At 41.4% G+C, this 15,358-nt stretch overlaps 1 protein-coding gene across 12 annotated transcripts in view; it reads left to right on the top strand.

Annotated features, from left to right (window-relative positions):
• The first annotated feature begins 5,496 nt into the window (after positions 1 to 5,496).
• Positions 5,497 to 15,358, top strand: part of NDC1 (NDC1 transmembrane nucleoporin) — a 51,007-nt gene continuing 41,145 nt past the window's right edge. For 3 of the 12 annotated variants that reach the window (XM_023752790.1, XM_014454619.2, XM_023752787.1), the window contains exons 1-5: positions 5,498 to 5,796; positions 7,858 to 7,978; positions 10,576 to 10,677; positions 13,147 to 13,321; positions 15,074 to 15,212. In XM_023752790.1, coding sequence (XP_023608558.1) covers positions 5,740 to 5,796; positions 7,858 to 7,978; positions 10,576 to 10,677; positions 13,147 to 13,321; positions 15,074 to 15,212 — 594 coding nt within the window. In that variant the 5' untranslated portion in view covers positions 5,498 to 5,739. Of the gene's footprint in view, positions 5,797 to 7,661; positions 7,678 to 7,857; positions 7,979 to 10,575; positions 10,678 to 13,146; positions 13,322 to 15,073; positions 15,213 to 15,358 lie in introns of those variants that run through there. The other 9 variants (XM_023752789.1, XM_006087336.2, XM_023752786.1 and 6 more) reach the window with 8 other exon arrangements.

Here is a 15,358-nt window from a genome sequence, read left to right as displayed (position 1 = left end):
CTTCAGGACAGGAGTTCCCTACGTATTTGTGAGTAGGCTACAAAGACACATTGGACTTAAAGTCTGACCAGGCAGATAAAGGAAGATGTACACAAACTGAGACAATGGTGAGCTTAAGGTCACCTTGGCAAACCTACGGACAACATCTACAACTGAACTGGGTGACAAGATATCACCACAAAACCCAGAATTCAAGTAGGTGGAAACCACTGTCAGCCTGAAGACTTACACGGAGTCAGCATTTTTGTGCAAAGAAGCAGAGGGAAGCAGCAGGGTGTCTGAGAAATCTAAAAATAAGAGAATCTCAAAATAGCCAGAAAGTACACCCTGGAAAGTACAGAGGACCAATAGAACAGCAGCTGGTACTGGGGTGGGGAGGGGAAGTTTTATACAATCCAGTTGGCAGCTGATGAGTGCAAGGGGTCCAAAGTAAGGTCTGAAGAAGCTAGAGCAGCCCAGGTCCTGTGACCTCTCAAAACCAGAAAAAATGTCTCTCCAGGACACCAGAGTAAAAATGCAGGGAACAGAATACAAGTAGTGCAGGCCAGAGGTATCTGGGGCAAAGAAAAGGGAAGCCCAGATGACAGTGGGGAAGGGGAACAGAGCCAGGAGATCTCAGAAAATCTGAAGCTGTATTTTTTGAACACTTCATAAAAACAGAAAAGGAAGAGCTTTGAATTTAGCAAAGCTATCCTGATTCGCAGGAAAACTAATTTCATGTAAAAATGAGCAACTGAAAGGATTGCAGCCAAACCTCATAATGAAGTTATAAAAAACTCAGAGCCCAGCTGGTGTGGCTCAGTGGTTGAACATCAACCTATGAACCAAAACGTCATGGTTAGATTCCTGGTCAGGGCACATGCCCGGGTTTCGGGCTCAATCCCCATTAGGGGATGTGCAAGAGGCAGCCGAGCCATGATGTTTCTATCTATATCCCTCTCCCCTCCTCTCTAAAAACCAATAAAAACATTTTAAAAAACAAAACAGAACAAGGAGCAGAATAACATTCCTAATGAATGAAAGCACTCCAGACAGACATGTACACAAAACCGGGTAAAAACGATAACAATGTATCAAAATGAGCTAAAGTAAATTAAGGAAATAGTATAAGATATGAAAGAAAAGCACAAATCAGAATTAGCAGAAACTAGGTAATAAAACTCAGGAAAGATTTTTAAAGAAAAGAAAACTTATTTTACAAATGAAGACTGAACTAGAAGGAATATCATAGTAATAAGGTTTTTGCACAACAGATAATGCCTTAAGGGAATAAAAAATGAAAAGAAGGAAAAAAATTTAATTCCAAAATAAATAAAGAGAAATCAAAGAGAAAATGACAATATAGAAGAAAGGCCAAAAAGTTCCAAAGGTATATTGTACATATCCTTCAAGGAAAAAAAGAATAAATTAAAAAATACTATAATAATAAAAAAATCTTTCCTGAAAAAAATTAATAAGATTTGTAACTTCTTATAGAAAGAACATACCTCATACCTGGGGAACTCAATCCAGAAGATCCACATTGAGACATCCTATATAATCCTATATAATAAAAGGCTAATATGCAAATTGACCAAGCAGTCTCTATGACACACACTGACCACCAGGAGGCAGACGCTCAATGCAGGAGCTGCCCCCTGGTGGTCAGTGCACTCCCACAGGGGGAGCGCCACTCAGCCAGAAACCGGGCTCATGGCTGGCGAGTGCAGCAGTGGTGGTGGGAGCCTCTCCTGCCTCTGCAGCAGTCAGAGATCCCCTGAGGGCTCTGGACTGCAAGAAGGCTGGGCTGGGCTGAGGCACCCCCTGAGTGCATGGATTTTTGTGCACTGGGCCTCTAGTATTATAATAAAATTAGTGGATTTTAAAGAAAAATATTGGGGGCATCCAGACTAAAACACAAATTCACTTATAAGGGAAAGAAAGTCAGATTATTATCAGACTTTTTGACAACAGCACTTTATGTCAGAAGATTCTAGAGTAAAACAAATCTAAAATACCCAAGGAAAGAAAATGTGAGCTAAGGGTTTTACATCCAGCCAAACTGATTTTTAGGTGTAAAGCCCACAGACAAAATGTTTTCAACATGGAAGAACACCAGGAATGTTCTGATGAGAACTTTCTGAGGCACCTCTAGAAACACACTTCCCAACAACCTGACATGGAAGGTGAGACATTGATATAACAGGTGGTTATGTCACTAAGTATATATTTACTTTTAGAACTAAGACTAAATGATGGTTTTAAGGGGAGAATATAGTTTATAATGGTTGTGTGTACTTAAAATAAAAATATAGTATAACTAACAAAAATGGAAGAAGGGAAGAACATTTATAAGACCGAATAAGCTTGCTTATTCTTAGTTATAAACGAAGAAGAAAACAATATTGCTTCAAATCAGATGCTAGAGAAGAAGGAAATGAGGAAGTTATTAGGTAAGGTCAATCAATGTTCATAATAGAAAAAAAATCCAATAATTGTCCTCCCAAAATATAGGGGATTAAAGATGTTATATAAAGGAAAAATTAGAAAAATATAAACCTTTTTAAATATTAGGAAAAAGGAGAGAGCAAGCAAATAAATAGATCAGATACTGAAAAACTATATAAAAGAGTTGAAACATTCAAATAGCTGTGGATATGGATTCCTGCTTCATTTTTCCTCTCTCTGTTCCTTCCTCTGCAAAAGATTCTATATAATAAAAGCCTAATATGCTAGGTGTCCGGTCGTCTAGTCGTTCAACCAATCAAAGCATAATATGCTAATGATATGCTAAGACCACTCAGCTGCTCGCTATGATGTGCACTAACCACCAGGGGGCAGACTCCGACAGTAGGTTAGCTTGCTGCTGGGGTCTGGCCAATTGGGACTGAGTGAGATGGGCTGGACATCCCTTGGAGCCCTCCTGCAGTCCCTCCCCAGCTGGCCAACTCCCACGTCCCTCCCTGGCCCCGATTGTGCACTGGTGGGGTCCCTTGGCCTGGCCTGTGTCCTCTCGCAATCTAGGACCCCTTGGGAGGTGTCGGAGAGCCAGTTTCGGCCCGATCCCACAGGCTAGTTTCACCTATAAATGACACATGTCTTTTCTGCTCACAATTCATTGACCAAATGGTCACATGGCCATACCTAACTTTAAAGATGTCCATTAAGTGCAATCCTGCGTGGGACAAGGTGGCCGAGTGGTTAAGGCGATGGACTGCTAAGTGAAATCCTATTATATGACCAGAGAGCAGAGAGCTGGAAGTACTTGGTGAACGGTATTAATGACTATCTCATTTGAAAGGTGGGTAACGGAGCTCAATTAAGACAGGTAGATACAAAGAAAGAACAGTGCACACTATTGTCCCTCTTTTTATAGTTTAGGAAAGTTATAAAGTAAGAGGTTGAGTTACTTGCTTGACTAATCCGCTATTAAGCAGGGAGCTAGAATTCAAATCTGTAGTTGTGTGACTCTAAAGCAGTGGTTCTCAACCTTCCTAATGCTGCGACCCTTTAATACAGTTCCTCATGTTGTGGTGACCCCCAATTTCACTGTTACAAATTGAACATAATTAAAGCATAGTGATTAATCACAAAAACAATATGTAATTATATATGTGTTTTCCAATGGTCTTAGGCGATCCTTGTGAAAGGGTCATTTGACCCCCAAAGGGGTCGCGACCCACAGGTTGAGAACTGCTGCTCTAGAGTATGACCTTCTTCCTGTGGTCCAATATGGTGCTAGAGCTCCAGGCAATGCCTCCAAGTTCCATGCAGTTGGATGGAGAAAGGAATTGAGAAGGAATAAAAAACATGTGCTAGTTGTTTTTTAAGGGGGGGGGGTGTCTCTGGGAACTACCATGCTATACTTTGATTATAGTTTATTGGCCTGAACTCAGTCACCTGAATCCACCTAGCTGCAAGGGCGACTGGAAAATGTAGCCACATGTTTAGTTAAAAATTAGGAGGCTTATTACTAAGGAAAAAGGGGAGAATAGACACTAGGGTAGCAACTATAGCACTCTCTGCAAAGGAACTAAGTCAGGTGATCTTAATGAAAGTAACTTGAGGTGTATTTGTGGACACTCATTTAGTGTGATTCTTTATAATCTTTCTCCTCCACCAAATAGAAGGTTTCTTCATGGCAGAGACTTGATCTATCTTTATGTTCCCAGTTTGTCCTGCCCTGCTTCAGATATGAGTAATATTAACATGTTTTTGAAAGTGAGTATGATATAATCTAAAGCAAGTCAGGAAACCAGTAGCAAACGTTGCAGAACAGTGTGTGTGGTGCCAATTTGTCTCAATAGACTATGAGCTTCAGAGTGAGAAATCACTGAATCTATCTGTCTTTAGAGTGCTGAATGTTTTAAAAAATATATTTTATTGATTTTTTTTTACAGAGAGGAAGGGAGAGGGATAGAGAGTTAGAAACATCAATGAGAGAGAAACATTGATCAGCTGCCTCCTGCACACCTCCTACTGGGGATGTGCCCACAACCAAGGTACATGCCCTTGACTGGAATTGAACCTGGGACCCTTCAGCCCACAGGCTGACGCTCTATCCACTAAGGCAAACCGGTTAGGGGAAGAGTGCTGAATGTTGACTGCACTTGGGTTGGTGAAAAGCCTTTTTCCTGATTAGCAGGAAATTAATGATAATATTTATATAGTATTTTAGTATATCTTCACAACATCACTGAATGCCATTTTCAAAAATCCTTATTTTATAGATGAAATGGAGGCTTAAAGAGGGTAAGATATTCCACTTACCGAGTGGCTGAGCTGGATGGAATTAGAAACCAGATTTCACAAAACCAAATGTACCTCTAGGGAAAGATAATTTTCCATTTTGGTGAAATCAGTGAGTACCTTCAGGAAGAGGGCCACAACATCCTTTGATTTCACTTTCAGGCGGTCAGTTAAAGTAAAATCTGAAGAAATCAGGGCAATTCATGTTGCCAGATCTTTCTAACTGTAGAATTTTGATCCACCAACACTGTGGCTAGTACTGTATCCTATATAATAAAAGGCTAATAAGCAAATCAACTGAATGGCAGAATGACGGGTCGCTATGACGCACACTGACCACCAGGGGGCAGACGCTTAACGCAGGAGCTGCCCCCTGGTGGTCAGTGCGCTCCCACAGGAAGCTGGGCTCAGGGCTGGCAGCTGGCAAGTGCAGCAGCGTGGTGGAAGCCTCTCCTGCCTCCTGGGCAGCACTAAGGACCCCTCAGGGGATGTCCAACTACCCCCCGCCCCCCCCCCCCCCCCAGGGCACGAATATCGTGCACCGGGCCTCTAGTATGTCTCATAAAGGACTATAATTCCCAGCATGCCACGAGGTACCTTCGGGAAGACTTCGTCTCCCAGCATGCTGTACTTTGGAACTCCGAGTCCCAGAATGCAACGCTGGTCCTTGCTTCCAGAGGCGGGGAGCCTACAGTTCCCAGCATGCAGCAGCACCGCCCCCAATTTTTGGTGCCTCGCCGGACCCTGCTTCGGAGAGACCTTTTCGATTCCCGAGGGCGAGTTCTGGCGTCCCGGGCCCCTTTGGGACGCGTGTCTGCGGGGGAATCCTGGCCTGCTGGGCCTGTCCAGACGAAATCTCGGAGAGATGGATTGGGTCCTGGGCCGGGCTTCGCTCAGGCAGCGTTTCAGGCAGCCCCAACGGGGTCCTCCTGGGGCCTTCCTCTCTTTGAACCACGGAGGCGGGCAGGCTCGCGGTCTCCTGCTCCCCTCAGAGCGGGGCCCGCCATCACCATGGCCACGGTTGGGAGTTGGCCCTGCGCCGGCGGGTCGCGGGACATCTTGTGGCGCGTGAGTGCTGCGTTCGCTGTGCTGCGCGCGGGACCGCAGTGGGGGCCGCGGGGGCTGCGGGGCCTTGGCGCTGACCGCGCGTGCGTGCTGGGCGGGGGAGGGACCGGCCGGGGGTAGCGTGGGGAGCGCGTGGGGAAGGGACCTCCTAAAGGGGAGCTTATGACAGGGCTTTCGGGGCGTCCTGAGTGGAAGCTCGTTACGGGGTGGGAGGAGTGTGCTCGGAAAGCTGGGTGCAGGGTGCATGGGTGCGGGGTGTCCCGAGTGCCAACTTGTTCGGGGGTGAAAGGGGAGTCCAGAGTGGAAACTGGTGGGAGTGGGAGGGCTGACCTGCTGGGACTCGGGCGGGAATGGGGAGGAGTGGACGCAGGGGTGGTGTGCCTAGGAGGTGCAACATAAATAACTGGTCGGTCCCGGGATTAGAATGCGAAGAGTTGGAGAGAATGTGAATGGCGCACTCAGCAGAGGCTGGGGTGGGCTAGGTACACGGGACAGGTGCTCCTTGTTAACTGTTAGAGCAGCGGTTCTCAACCTGTGGGTCGCGACCCCTTCACAGGGGTCACCTAAGACCATCGGAAAACACACATATAGGGTGTCCCAAAATTCACGCAAGATTTGAATTTTGCGTGAGCATTAACAACAACAACAAAAAATAAAAGCCTAATTTTACTTGGTTTATTGAATCAGATTCTAATATCTGTTGCCCTTTGATGTCAATCCCTTCAATTTGATAAGCATTACCAAGTACCAATTATGGCCCAGGAGCAGGGACAGTGAAGACCAATGAAGACCACGGCTTTGCGTATGTGCCAGCAAAGCGGTGGAGGCCATTTACCCGATGTGCTATTCCATACACAACCCTATACTGTATACTTTATGAATCAATAAAAAATGTACAATTTTTAATTATAAACCTGTGTTTTCTATCAAAATTATTTCTTGCGTGAATTTTGGGACACCCTATATAATTACATTACATAACAGTAGCAAAATTACAGTTATGAAGTAGAAACGAAAATAATTTTATGGTTGGGGGTCACCACAACAAGAGGAACTGTATTAAAGGGTCGCGTCATTAGGAAGGTTGAGAACCACTGTGTTAGAGGAATGTGTGCGCTGTGCGGCTGAGATGAGCAAGTACTTCCTAGCTGATACCTCCTGTCCTGCATCCGTTCTGTGTAGGACAAAGAGATAAGGAGTAATATCCCTTTTGGGCTGCCCCTGTGGTACCACCATCTACCCTGTATCCCAAGCTAAGAGCTTTTGAGTCTTGAAGTCTTACCTGTTCTTTACTGCCCCTGGGATCAATCACCGCTGTCCTGTATAACGTGTTTCACAGACGTGGATCCATATCCCCCTTTAAGCCTCCTTTCCCCTTGCCGCTGCCTTCCCTCAGACACTGACTGTAACCTTTGGCTTGGGCGGTTGCGTGGACTGCCTCCTGTTTTGGCCTTGCCCCGTCTGATCCATCTTCATCATAGCCAGGTTACAAACACAGGGTGTTTTACCGCCCAAAATATAAATCCGATCGTCATGCTTAGAACCCTTCAGTATTCACTTTGCTTTTTTATTCACTTATTCAAAAGTAAATCTTGTGCCTCCTACATGGTAGGCACTGGTGATTCAGACTGAATACCATGTGTCAGTTGCCCAGTAGGGAATATGTATCTAGTAATCGTAAACACCATTGCAGTAGACAGATGGTTCCCATAAAATATATAGCTTTTAGATGTTGATATATCTGTCAATTAAACTTAGACAAGTATTAATTGCTGTGAAATACAGTTGTAATTCTCCCCCCTTCCCCCCCAGGATATTTAGTGTGGCACCTGACTCTGGACAGACATAACCACAAGTTCACAGATAATACAAGATTCTACAGTGGTGTGTAAATTAAAGTTATTAATAGTAATAACCATTGAGGTTTATGTATACTTGCACAGACTATGATCTGGGTATAAATATTAGTGATTAGCATCCTGTATGAAAAGATAGGATTTGCATAACTGAAATAGTTTAACTGACTTCATGATTGAATGATTTTGTTGATTTTGTTTGTTACAGGTTTTGGGATGGAGGATAGTTACAAGTATTGTGTGGTCAGTGCTGCTTCTACCCATCTGTACCACAGTATTTATAATCTTCAACAGCATTGATTTATTGCATCCTATACAGTGGCTGTCTGGTAAGTGATACTCAATTTGGGGAAAACAAATGTACAGGACCTACTTTTCAACATAAAAATTGCATTATGTTCCAAATTTGTTTTTAATTACCGCTTACTTAGCAAAATAGTCACTGCGGTAATCTTAAGGCATTCCTTCCTAACTTACACCTTTTCTTTATCTATAATAATAAAAGCGTAGTATGCTAACTAGACCGACGTCCTTCCAGACAACCTTCCAGACAAAGCAGGGGCTGTGAGGGAAGCCCAGGTTCCAGGTGCTGGAGGGAAGCCGGTGCCAGCAGCCGGGGGAAGGAAGGCCTACTCTTGCACGAATTTAGTGCATCGGGCCTCTAGTATAATAATAGGATTAGTAAAACTGTCAGAGACTTTATTATCACATGAAAAAAATCATTAGAAGACCATGTAAAGGAAAACTTAATTTTTGTTTATTTCTTTGTCTCTTCTTTATGAGATATCTCTTAAAAAACCTGTCTAAAATTAGGAATACTCTATTTCTATATTGTGGCTAATAAGGAAGAATGATGAGAAGAGAGAAAAGGAGGAAAGAGTTAAAAACTAAAGAACATAGAGTTAAATGCGAGGATTGATGAGGGGCTATCAATTATCACTAGGAGGAAAGAGTTAAAAACTAAAGAACATAGAGTTAAATGCGAGGATTGATGAGGGGCTATCAATTATCACTATCAACTGTGTGCCAGGCACTGTGCTAAGCACCTGAAGTAGATTGCCTCTTATTCCTACAACCCTGTGTAATAAAGAGGTATTAACCCTACTTTATAGATGAGGAAACTGAGACTCAGGCTAAAGTCTTCAGAGATACATCTGGTGAGTAACTGAAGTAGGATTTGAACATTGGCCTCTGACTTCAGAACCAGTGTTTTTACTATGCACTAGGATTTATTTATTTTTAATTCTATACTAGAATTAAAAAATAAAATAAAAAGAGAGAAATGTTGCCAGCCTATGTTTTGAAGTCTTTAAAACCTTGCTTAAGGCTAAGAAGCACAAATACTCTTGAAATACTTTTTATATCCTCTTCAACAACAATAACAATAAATTTATTTTGCTTTGGAAAGTGAGAAGTGTGTTGTTAAATTAATTTTTCAGAAGAAAATGTCAATTTTCAAGGAGTTCAAAGCTTTACTTAGTGGCCTTTGGAGATGTTGCTGCTAAAGAATTAAAGTCATGTTAATTTTTTTGTTGAGACATATCAATCACTTCTTGTATGGATCCCATAGGTCAGATGAAATTAAGCCATAAACCATTGCAGGGATGGCAAGTACTTCTCTCTCCACTTTGCCAGAATCTGTATTACTCATTGATCTTTTGATCTTGGCTGTCTAGTCACAATCTCAGAATATTCAGTATTGTAATCTAGAGCCATTATCAGTTGTTCAGAATTGGAATTTAGGATAAAAACTTTTTGCCATTTTATGGCCAAGTATTCTTTAGTCCTAATAGCACTTTCTCACCAATCTCATAAATTGGATTTGATTTATGCCATTTTTTTCCCATCAAATGTTACTTGTCCTCTTCAGCTTTTGCTTCACAAAGTCTTTCCAGAAAAGTTGTACTCTTTCCTTACTTATTTCCAATAACATGGATCAATTCTTTCTTTTAGCAGTACAATGTTTGTGTTTAATTGTGGATGCTTAATAAATATTTTTTATTAATTTTAGTCAATGAATTATACTTTTAAAAATAATTGGGTTTATAATTGTGTTAATCTATTCAGCAAGCATATGTCCTTGCTGTTTTTATTTCTTTTGTTCATGTTTTTAGGCATAATACATACATATTTTAAAGTTTCCCATATTTTTTAAATGGATTATTGATGAACTACTCTAAAATGTGAATGTATTAGTATTTCACTGGGATATCCTCATTGTTTTCAGCTAATTTAGATGATTTATGGGTTATACTATTTCCAGAAATGTTACTTTTTTAGCTATAGGGCTAATTGCTTCTTGTAGGAAGAAATCTGAAAAATATTTACATTTTACAAAGAAACTTGTTGGTATATTACTAAATGTGGTATTTTAGTTTCACATGATGAAATATATTTGCATATGGTAGTATGTTGTTTGATGTTAACATCTGGGTTATCTAAAAGAAATTACAATATAGCTAGTAGCCCTGCGCAGGAATCCGTGCGCCAGTAGCGCGCCAGTAGCTCGCTGCTGCCCCTCCAGCCCTCCAGTAGCTACCCCCGCGGCCCCCCCCCCCCCCATAGCTTGCTGCCCTGCCCCTCTTGTAGCTCTCTGCCACCCGCTTGTAGCTTGCTGCTCCACCCTCCTGCTGATCCGGTTGTTACGTGGTCGGTCATTACGCTTCACAGTGTAACGACCACTTGCATATTACATCTTTATTATATAAGATTTTAAAGGACCCAGAGCTTGGTCCAAATAACTCACATTGTAGTTCTTGAGTGGATATCCTATAGGTCTTGTCAGCAGTGTATGAGGACATTCTTAAAGAAAGGATAACTTTAAAATTAAAATTAGAGTTGTGATTCAAGCCCCCTTTCTGTTGCAGTATACTGAATATAACTACTACTGAATGATCTTTAGTAATTTCTCTTTCTTCTGTTTTAGATTCTTTCAATGATCTATATAGTTCCTATGTAATCTTTTACTTCCTGCTGCTGTCGGTGGTAATAATAATAATAAGTATTTTCAATGTGGAGTTCTATTCAGGTGAGTTTTCAAAAGTTAATTATCTTAAAAATGTCTGAATTTATTTTATTAAGGGCGTACTCAATGCATTTTGTATATGAGTGTGTATAATAGGGGCTGTGTTTTATGTTAAAGTTTTACAAATGGTATGCAGAATCATATGCTTTGAATGCTTTATCTTAAAATTTGAGTGCTAATTTCTCTTCTAAAAAAAGTATTTTGACCTCTGCAGACAAATATTATATGATTCCACTTAGGAGCTACCTGAAGTAGTCTAATTCATAGAGACAGAAAGTAGAATGGTGGTTTCCCAGGGCTTTGAGGAGGAGGGTTTGGGAATTGTTTAATGGGGACAGAGGTTCAGCTGGGGAAAATGGGAAAGTCTGGAGATGGATGATGGTGATGTTTGCACAACAATGTGAATGTACTTATGCCACAGAACTGTACACTTAAAAATGGTCAAAACAATAAACTTTAAGTGTATTTTACCACAATAAAACAATTTAGATCTTTTAATGGTTCATAGCTGATGTTCAAGTTGTGATTCAGCGTATCTATAATAATAAAAGTGTAATATGCTAATTAGACCAGACCTCCTTCCGGGGAAGCTGGGGCTGCAAGGGAAGCCTGGGTTCCAGGTGCCTGCCAGTGGCTGGAGGGAAGCCTGGGTCCTGGGTGCTGGCGGGAAGCCAGTGCCAGCAACCAGGGGAAGGAAGGCCTACTCTTGCATGAATTTCATGCATCTGGCTCTAGTGTATTATAAAAGTAACTAGAGGCCTGGTGCACGAAATTCATGTACTCAAGGCAGGGCATCCCTCAGCCAGGCCTGCGCCCTCTCACAGTCCAGGAGCCCTTGGGGGATGTCCAACTGATGGCTTAGGCCCGCTCCCCTCATGGACGGGGAGCAGGCCTAAGCCATCAGTTGGACATCCTTAGCGCTGCCACAGAGGTGGGAGAGGCTCCTGCCACCGCCGCTGCACTTGCCAGCTGTGAGCCCGGCTTCTGGCTGAGTGGCGCTCCCCCTGTGGGAGCGCACGACCACCCGGGGGCAGCTTCTGCATTGAGCGTCTGCCCCCTGGTGGTCAGTGTGTGTCATAGCAACCAGTCATTCTGCCGTTCAGTTGATTTGCATATTAGCCTTTTATTATATAGGATGTCTTTATAGGGTAGGAGATTAGGACAGGTGATTTCTTAGATATTTCTCAAATATAAAAGTCTGTAATTCTAAGAGTTTCTCAAAAACTTAAAAATATTATGTTTTACTTTGGGATAATCACCTGCTAAATTCCAGAGCATTTTTTCCCCTCAGTTTCTTGTCTCACTCTTGCCTTTTAGATTCCTTCTTATTGTATCTCCTTAAGATACAATAAGAAGCTTTTTCTCACACTACTTGTTTTAACTAGAATGTCATCCTCTTTTTAGCTCTTTGTAGTTTCTTGTTAGATATGGTATAAAATTTCAAATCCTACTTTGGATGTTACAATACATACCCTTTTCCTTTGCTTTCCTAATCCCTCACTAGCTGACGGATCTTTTTTCTATTCAAACCATGTACAGGACTCCTTGGCTTATAGCATGTGTTCTTTCACACTGCCCTTTGTAGGCATGTCTTGTGGAGAGGGAGAGGTGATAGCAACTTCTTCCCCAAGGGTCAAGCACCTAAGCCCTTTCCCTTCACACTTTTCCATCTCTGCAGCCTCTTCACTTTGAGTATATTGAAAGAAGAATGCCTACATAGATAGGTTAGGGAACCCTGTAATCGTTGTTTCAGTGGTCAACATCCCTCACCTCATACCCACACTCACCTCCCCCAGCTCACTTCTATAAAACTTTGGATTATCAAAAAGGTATTAGAGCCTGGCCCGTGTGGTTCAGTGTTTGAGTGTGGACCTATGAACCCGGAGGTTGCGGTTCAATTCTGGTCAGAGCACATCACTGTGTTGCGGGCTCAGTCTCCAGTCGGGGGTGGTGAGGGTGGTGAAGGGGGCAGCTGATCGATGATTCTGTCTTATCATTGATGTTTCTGTCTCTTCCTCTCCCTCTCTCTAAACTCAATAAAAAAAATATTTTTAAAAAGGGTATTAGAAATTCCCATATAAATATTTACTTTTGTATTCAGTGTTGTCAATGTTTACCTAGTTTGTGATTTATTTTTCACAGATGGACTGTATATTGCTAATCTTCAAAATGCAAATATAACTTGCTAGAGGGCAAGCACTATTTTTAAAAAAAATATTTTTTTTATGACAGGAGAGTTCCAGTGTAGGCACTGTTTGAGCTATTAGGAAATTTTAAAAAGAAAGGAAAATGTTACTTATACTACCCTTATATTTCATCTTTCTAGGTCCTTTGGTTTTTCTTTCTTTGTGTGCATCCCATTGTATTTAATATTTTCTCAAATTATTTTAACTTACAGATTTTTTAACTAGGACTTTTTCTGTACTCATATACTGCAGATTATAAAGCCACATTAATGTGTTCTGTTTGCAGTTGTGCCTTCCATTCCCTGCTCCAGACTGGAACTGATAGGGAAAATCATTCATCCTCAGCAGCTCATGCACTCACTTATTCATGCCGCAATGGGAATGATGGTGGCTTGGTGTGCTGCAGTGATAACCAAGGGCCGATACAGTTTTCTTGTGGTTCCCTGCACTGGTACTGAGAGGTAATATTAGATATTTTTTTCCTAAGGAATCTCATTTAGTTACTAAGCCAAAGATGACTTGTGTATTTTAATAGTTTATGGATATTGTTTGCTTTCTAGACTTCTATAAAAGCTGCTTTTTTACATACATCAAATGTTTTTAATGTTTTGAATTCAACAGTTTTTTAGAAAGATTTATTCTATGCATGGTGCTATATTAGATGCTGTTGGATTTATAAGAGTGATTTACACATAGACTATAGACTCCTTGAGAGTTGAGGACAATAGGGGATTTAACCCATGGACCCCAATGGATGTAATAGAGAAATAGGAATGTGTGAGAAATAGGTTGTACTAGGAAGAAAGTGAGATGTGCAGATAAAACCTGAGGGGAAGCCCTGACCAGTTTGGCTCAGTGGCTAGAGCGTCGGCCTGTGGACTGAAGAGTCCCAGGTTCGATTCCGGTCAAGAGCATGTACCTTGGTTGTGGGCACATCCCCAGTAGGAGGTGTGCAGGAGGCACCTGACCCATGTTTCTCTCTCATGGATGTTTCTAACTCTCTATCCCTCTCCCTTCCTCTCTGTAAAAAATCAATAAAATATATTTTAAAAAAACCAAAAAACCTGAGGGGAATTTAGGAAGCAGGGAGATGGCATAGCTTCTTAGAGAAGGTGGCAATTTTTTTTCTTTTGAATTTGTTTTTATTGAGGTATTGGAGATGGGTTGGGATGGGAAATACCCTACTAGGAAAATGTGTTTAGAATTTTTTCTTGGAACTGCTGCTCTTCCTGCCAGCAGCTTCTTCAGCTCCACTGCTGACTGGCTGGTCCTTGGATAGAAAGTCCTCTTTTTCTTGGACACAGTCCTGTTACCTGCCTCTGTAGGGTCACTAACTGGTTCCTCTTCGGGGAAAGATTGCTTCCTTTTGGGAAGACTTCCACTGCCAGCTGTTTCTTCAGGATCACTGCTCACCGGCTCCTCCTTGGAAAAAGATTTCTTTTTCTTGGGTTTGGAGAAAGAAGAGACTGATGGTTCCTCCATTTCATTCTCCTGAGGAGCCAAGGAGGTGGCATTGACATGGGAGTTGGAAGAAGGATAGTGTGGAAAAAATGAAGAAAAAATCCTAAAATAATTTTAACTAAGCCCTCTAGTAAAATGCTTTCACTGTAATTTATACAGTTCTTGAACACATAACATTGAACATTGATAAGAATTGCAAATTGATATCGTGACTTTAAAAATCAGAAAAGATTAAGTGAAGTAATCTTAAATTCCCTATTTTCCACTGACTTTAAAACAATGTTCATGAGTACTACAGAATACTTGATTTCCTTTTGTGCCCCAGCTACCCTCATATAAGGCAGTTTTTTTCCTAATGGTGATGCATTTTCTTCAGTGAAAAGGGTCCCTATGAGGGATTGCCCAGTTTATGAGACAACACAGAGAGAAGCCAGAGTTGTGGCATCTGGGTGTATATAGTTTATTTATAGTTCCACTTAGTCAGGTGCAGTTTTCCAGTTTGTAAGTAGCATTGCTTATATCTCAAGACACATTCTTACCCTTATCAGATTTCTATGGGATAGATCTAGACAGTTAACTAAAGGGGTTTTGTTAATCTTTTGCCTACACTTACCTAAAACAAACCATCTTTTTAGAATTTGGGGCATTTCTTAAGTGATTAAGTCAGAATGTTGCTTTCAATAAATATTGAGCCTAAAACAGTGATATGTGTCCCTGACTGTTGAATTAATAACTCACCTTTTTCCCTTCAGCTTAGATGGCCCTGCTGCACAAGCCTGCTTAAACGAATATCACCTTTTTTTCCTACTGGCTGGAGCATTTATGGGCTATTGCTATAGCCTCCTGTATTTTATTAACAACATGAACTATCTTCCATTTCCCATCATACAGGTAAACTATCATTTGAGCATTACCTTATGTCAGAGTTAAAATTGCATTGGTGTATGTGTATATAATTGGCCTCACCTGATTAATTCAAGATTTGATCAGCAAAACTTAGGACTTAAAACTTAGATCTTCACAATGCCATTTTGAGA

Source organism: Myotis lucifugus, unplaced genomic scaffold, assembly GCF_000147115.1.
Source record: "Myotis lucifugus unplaced genomic scaffold, Myoluc2.0 scaffold_37, whole genome shotgun sequence".
NCBI lineage: Eukaryota > Metazoa > Chordata > Mammalia > Chiroptera > Vespertilionidae > Myotis > Myotis lucifugus.
This window is presented reverse-complemented; position numbering and strand designations above follow the sequence as displayed.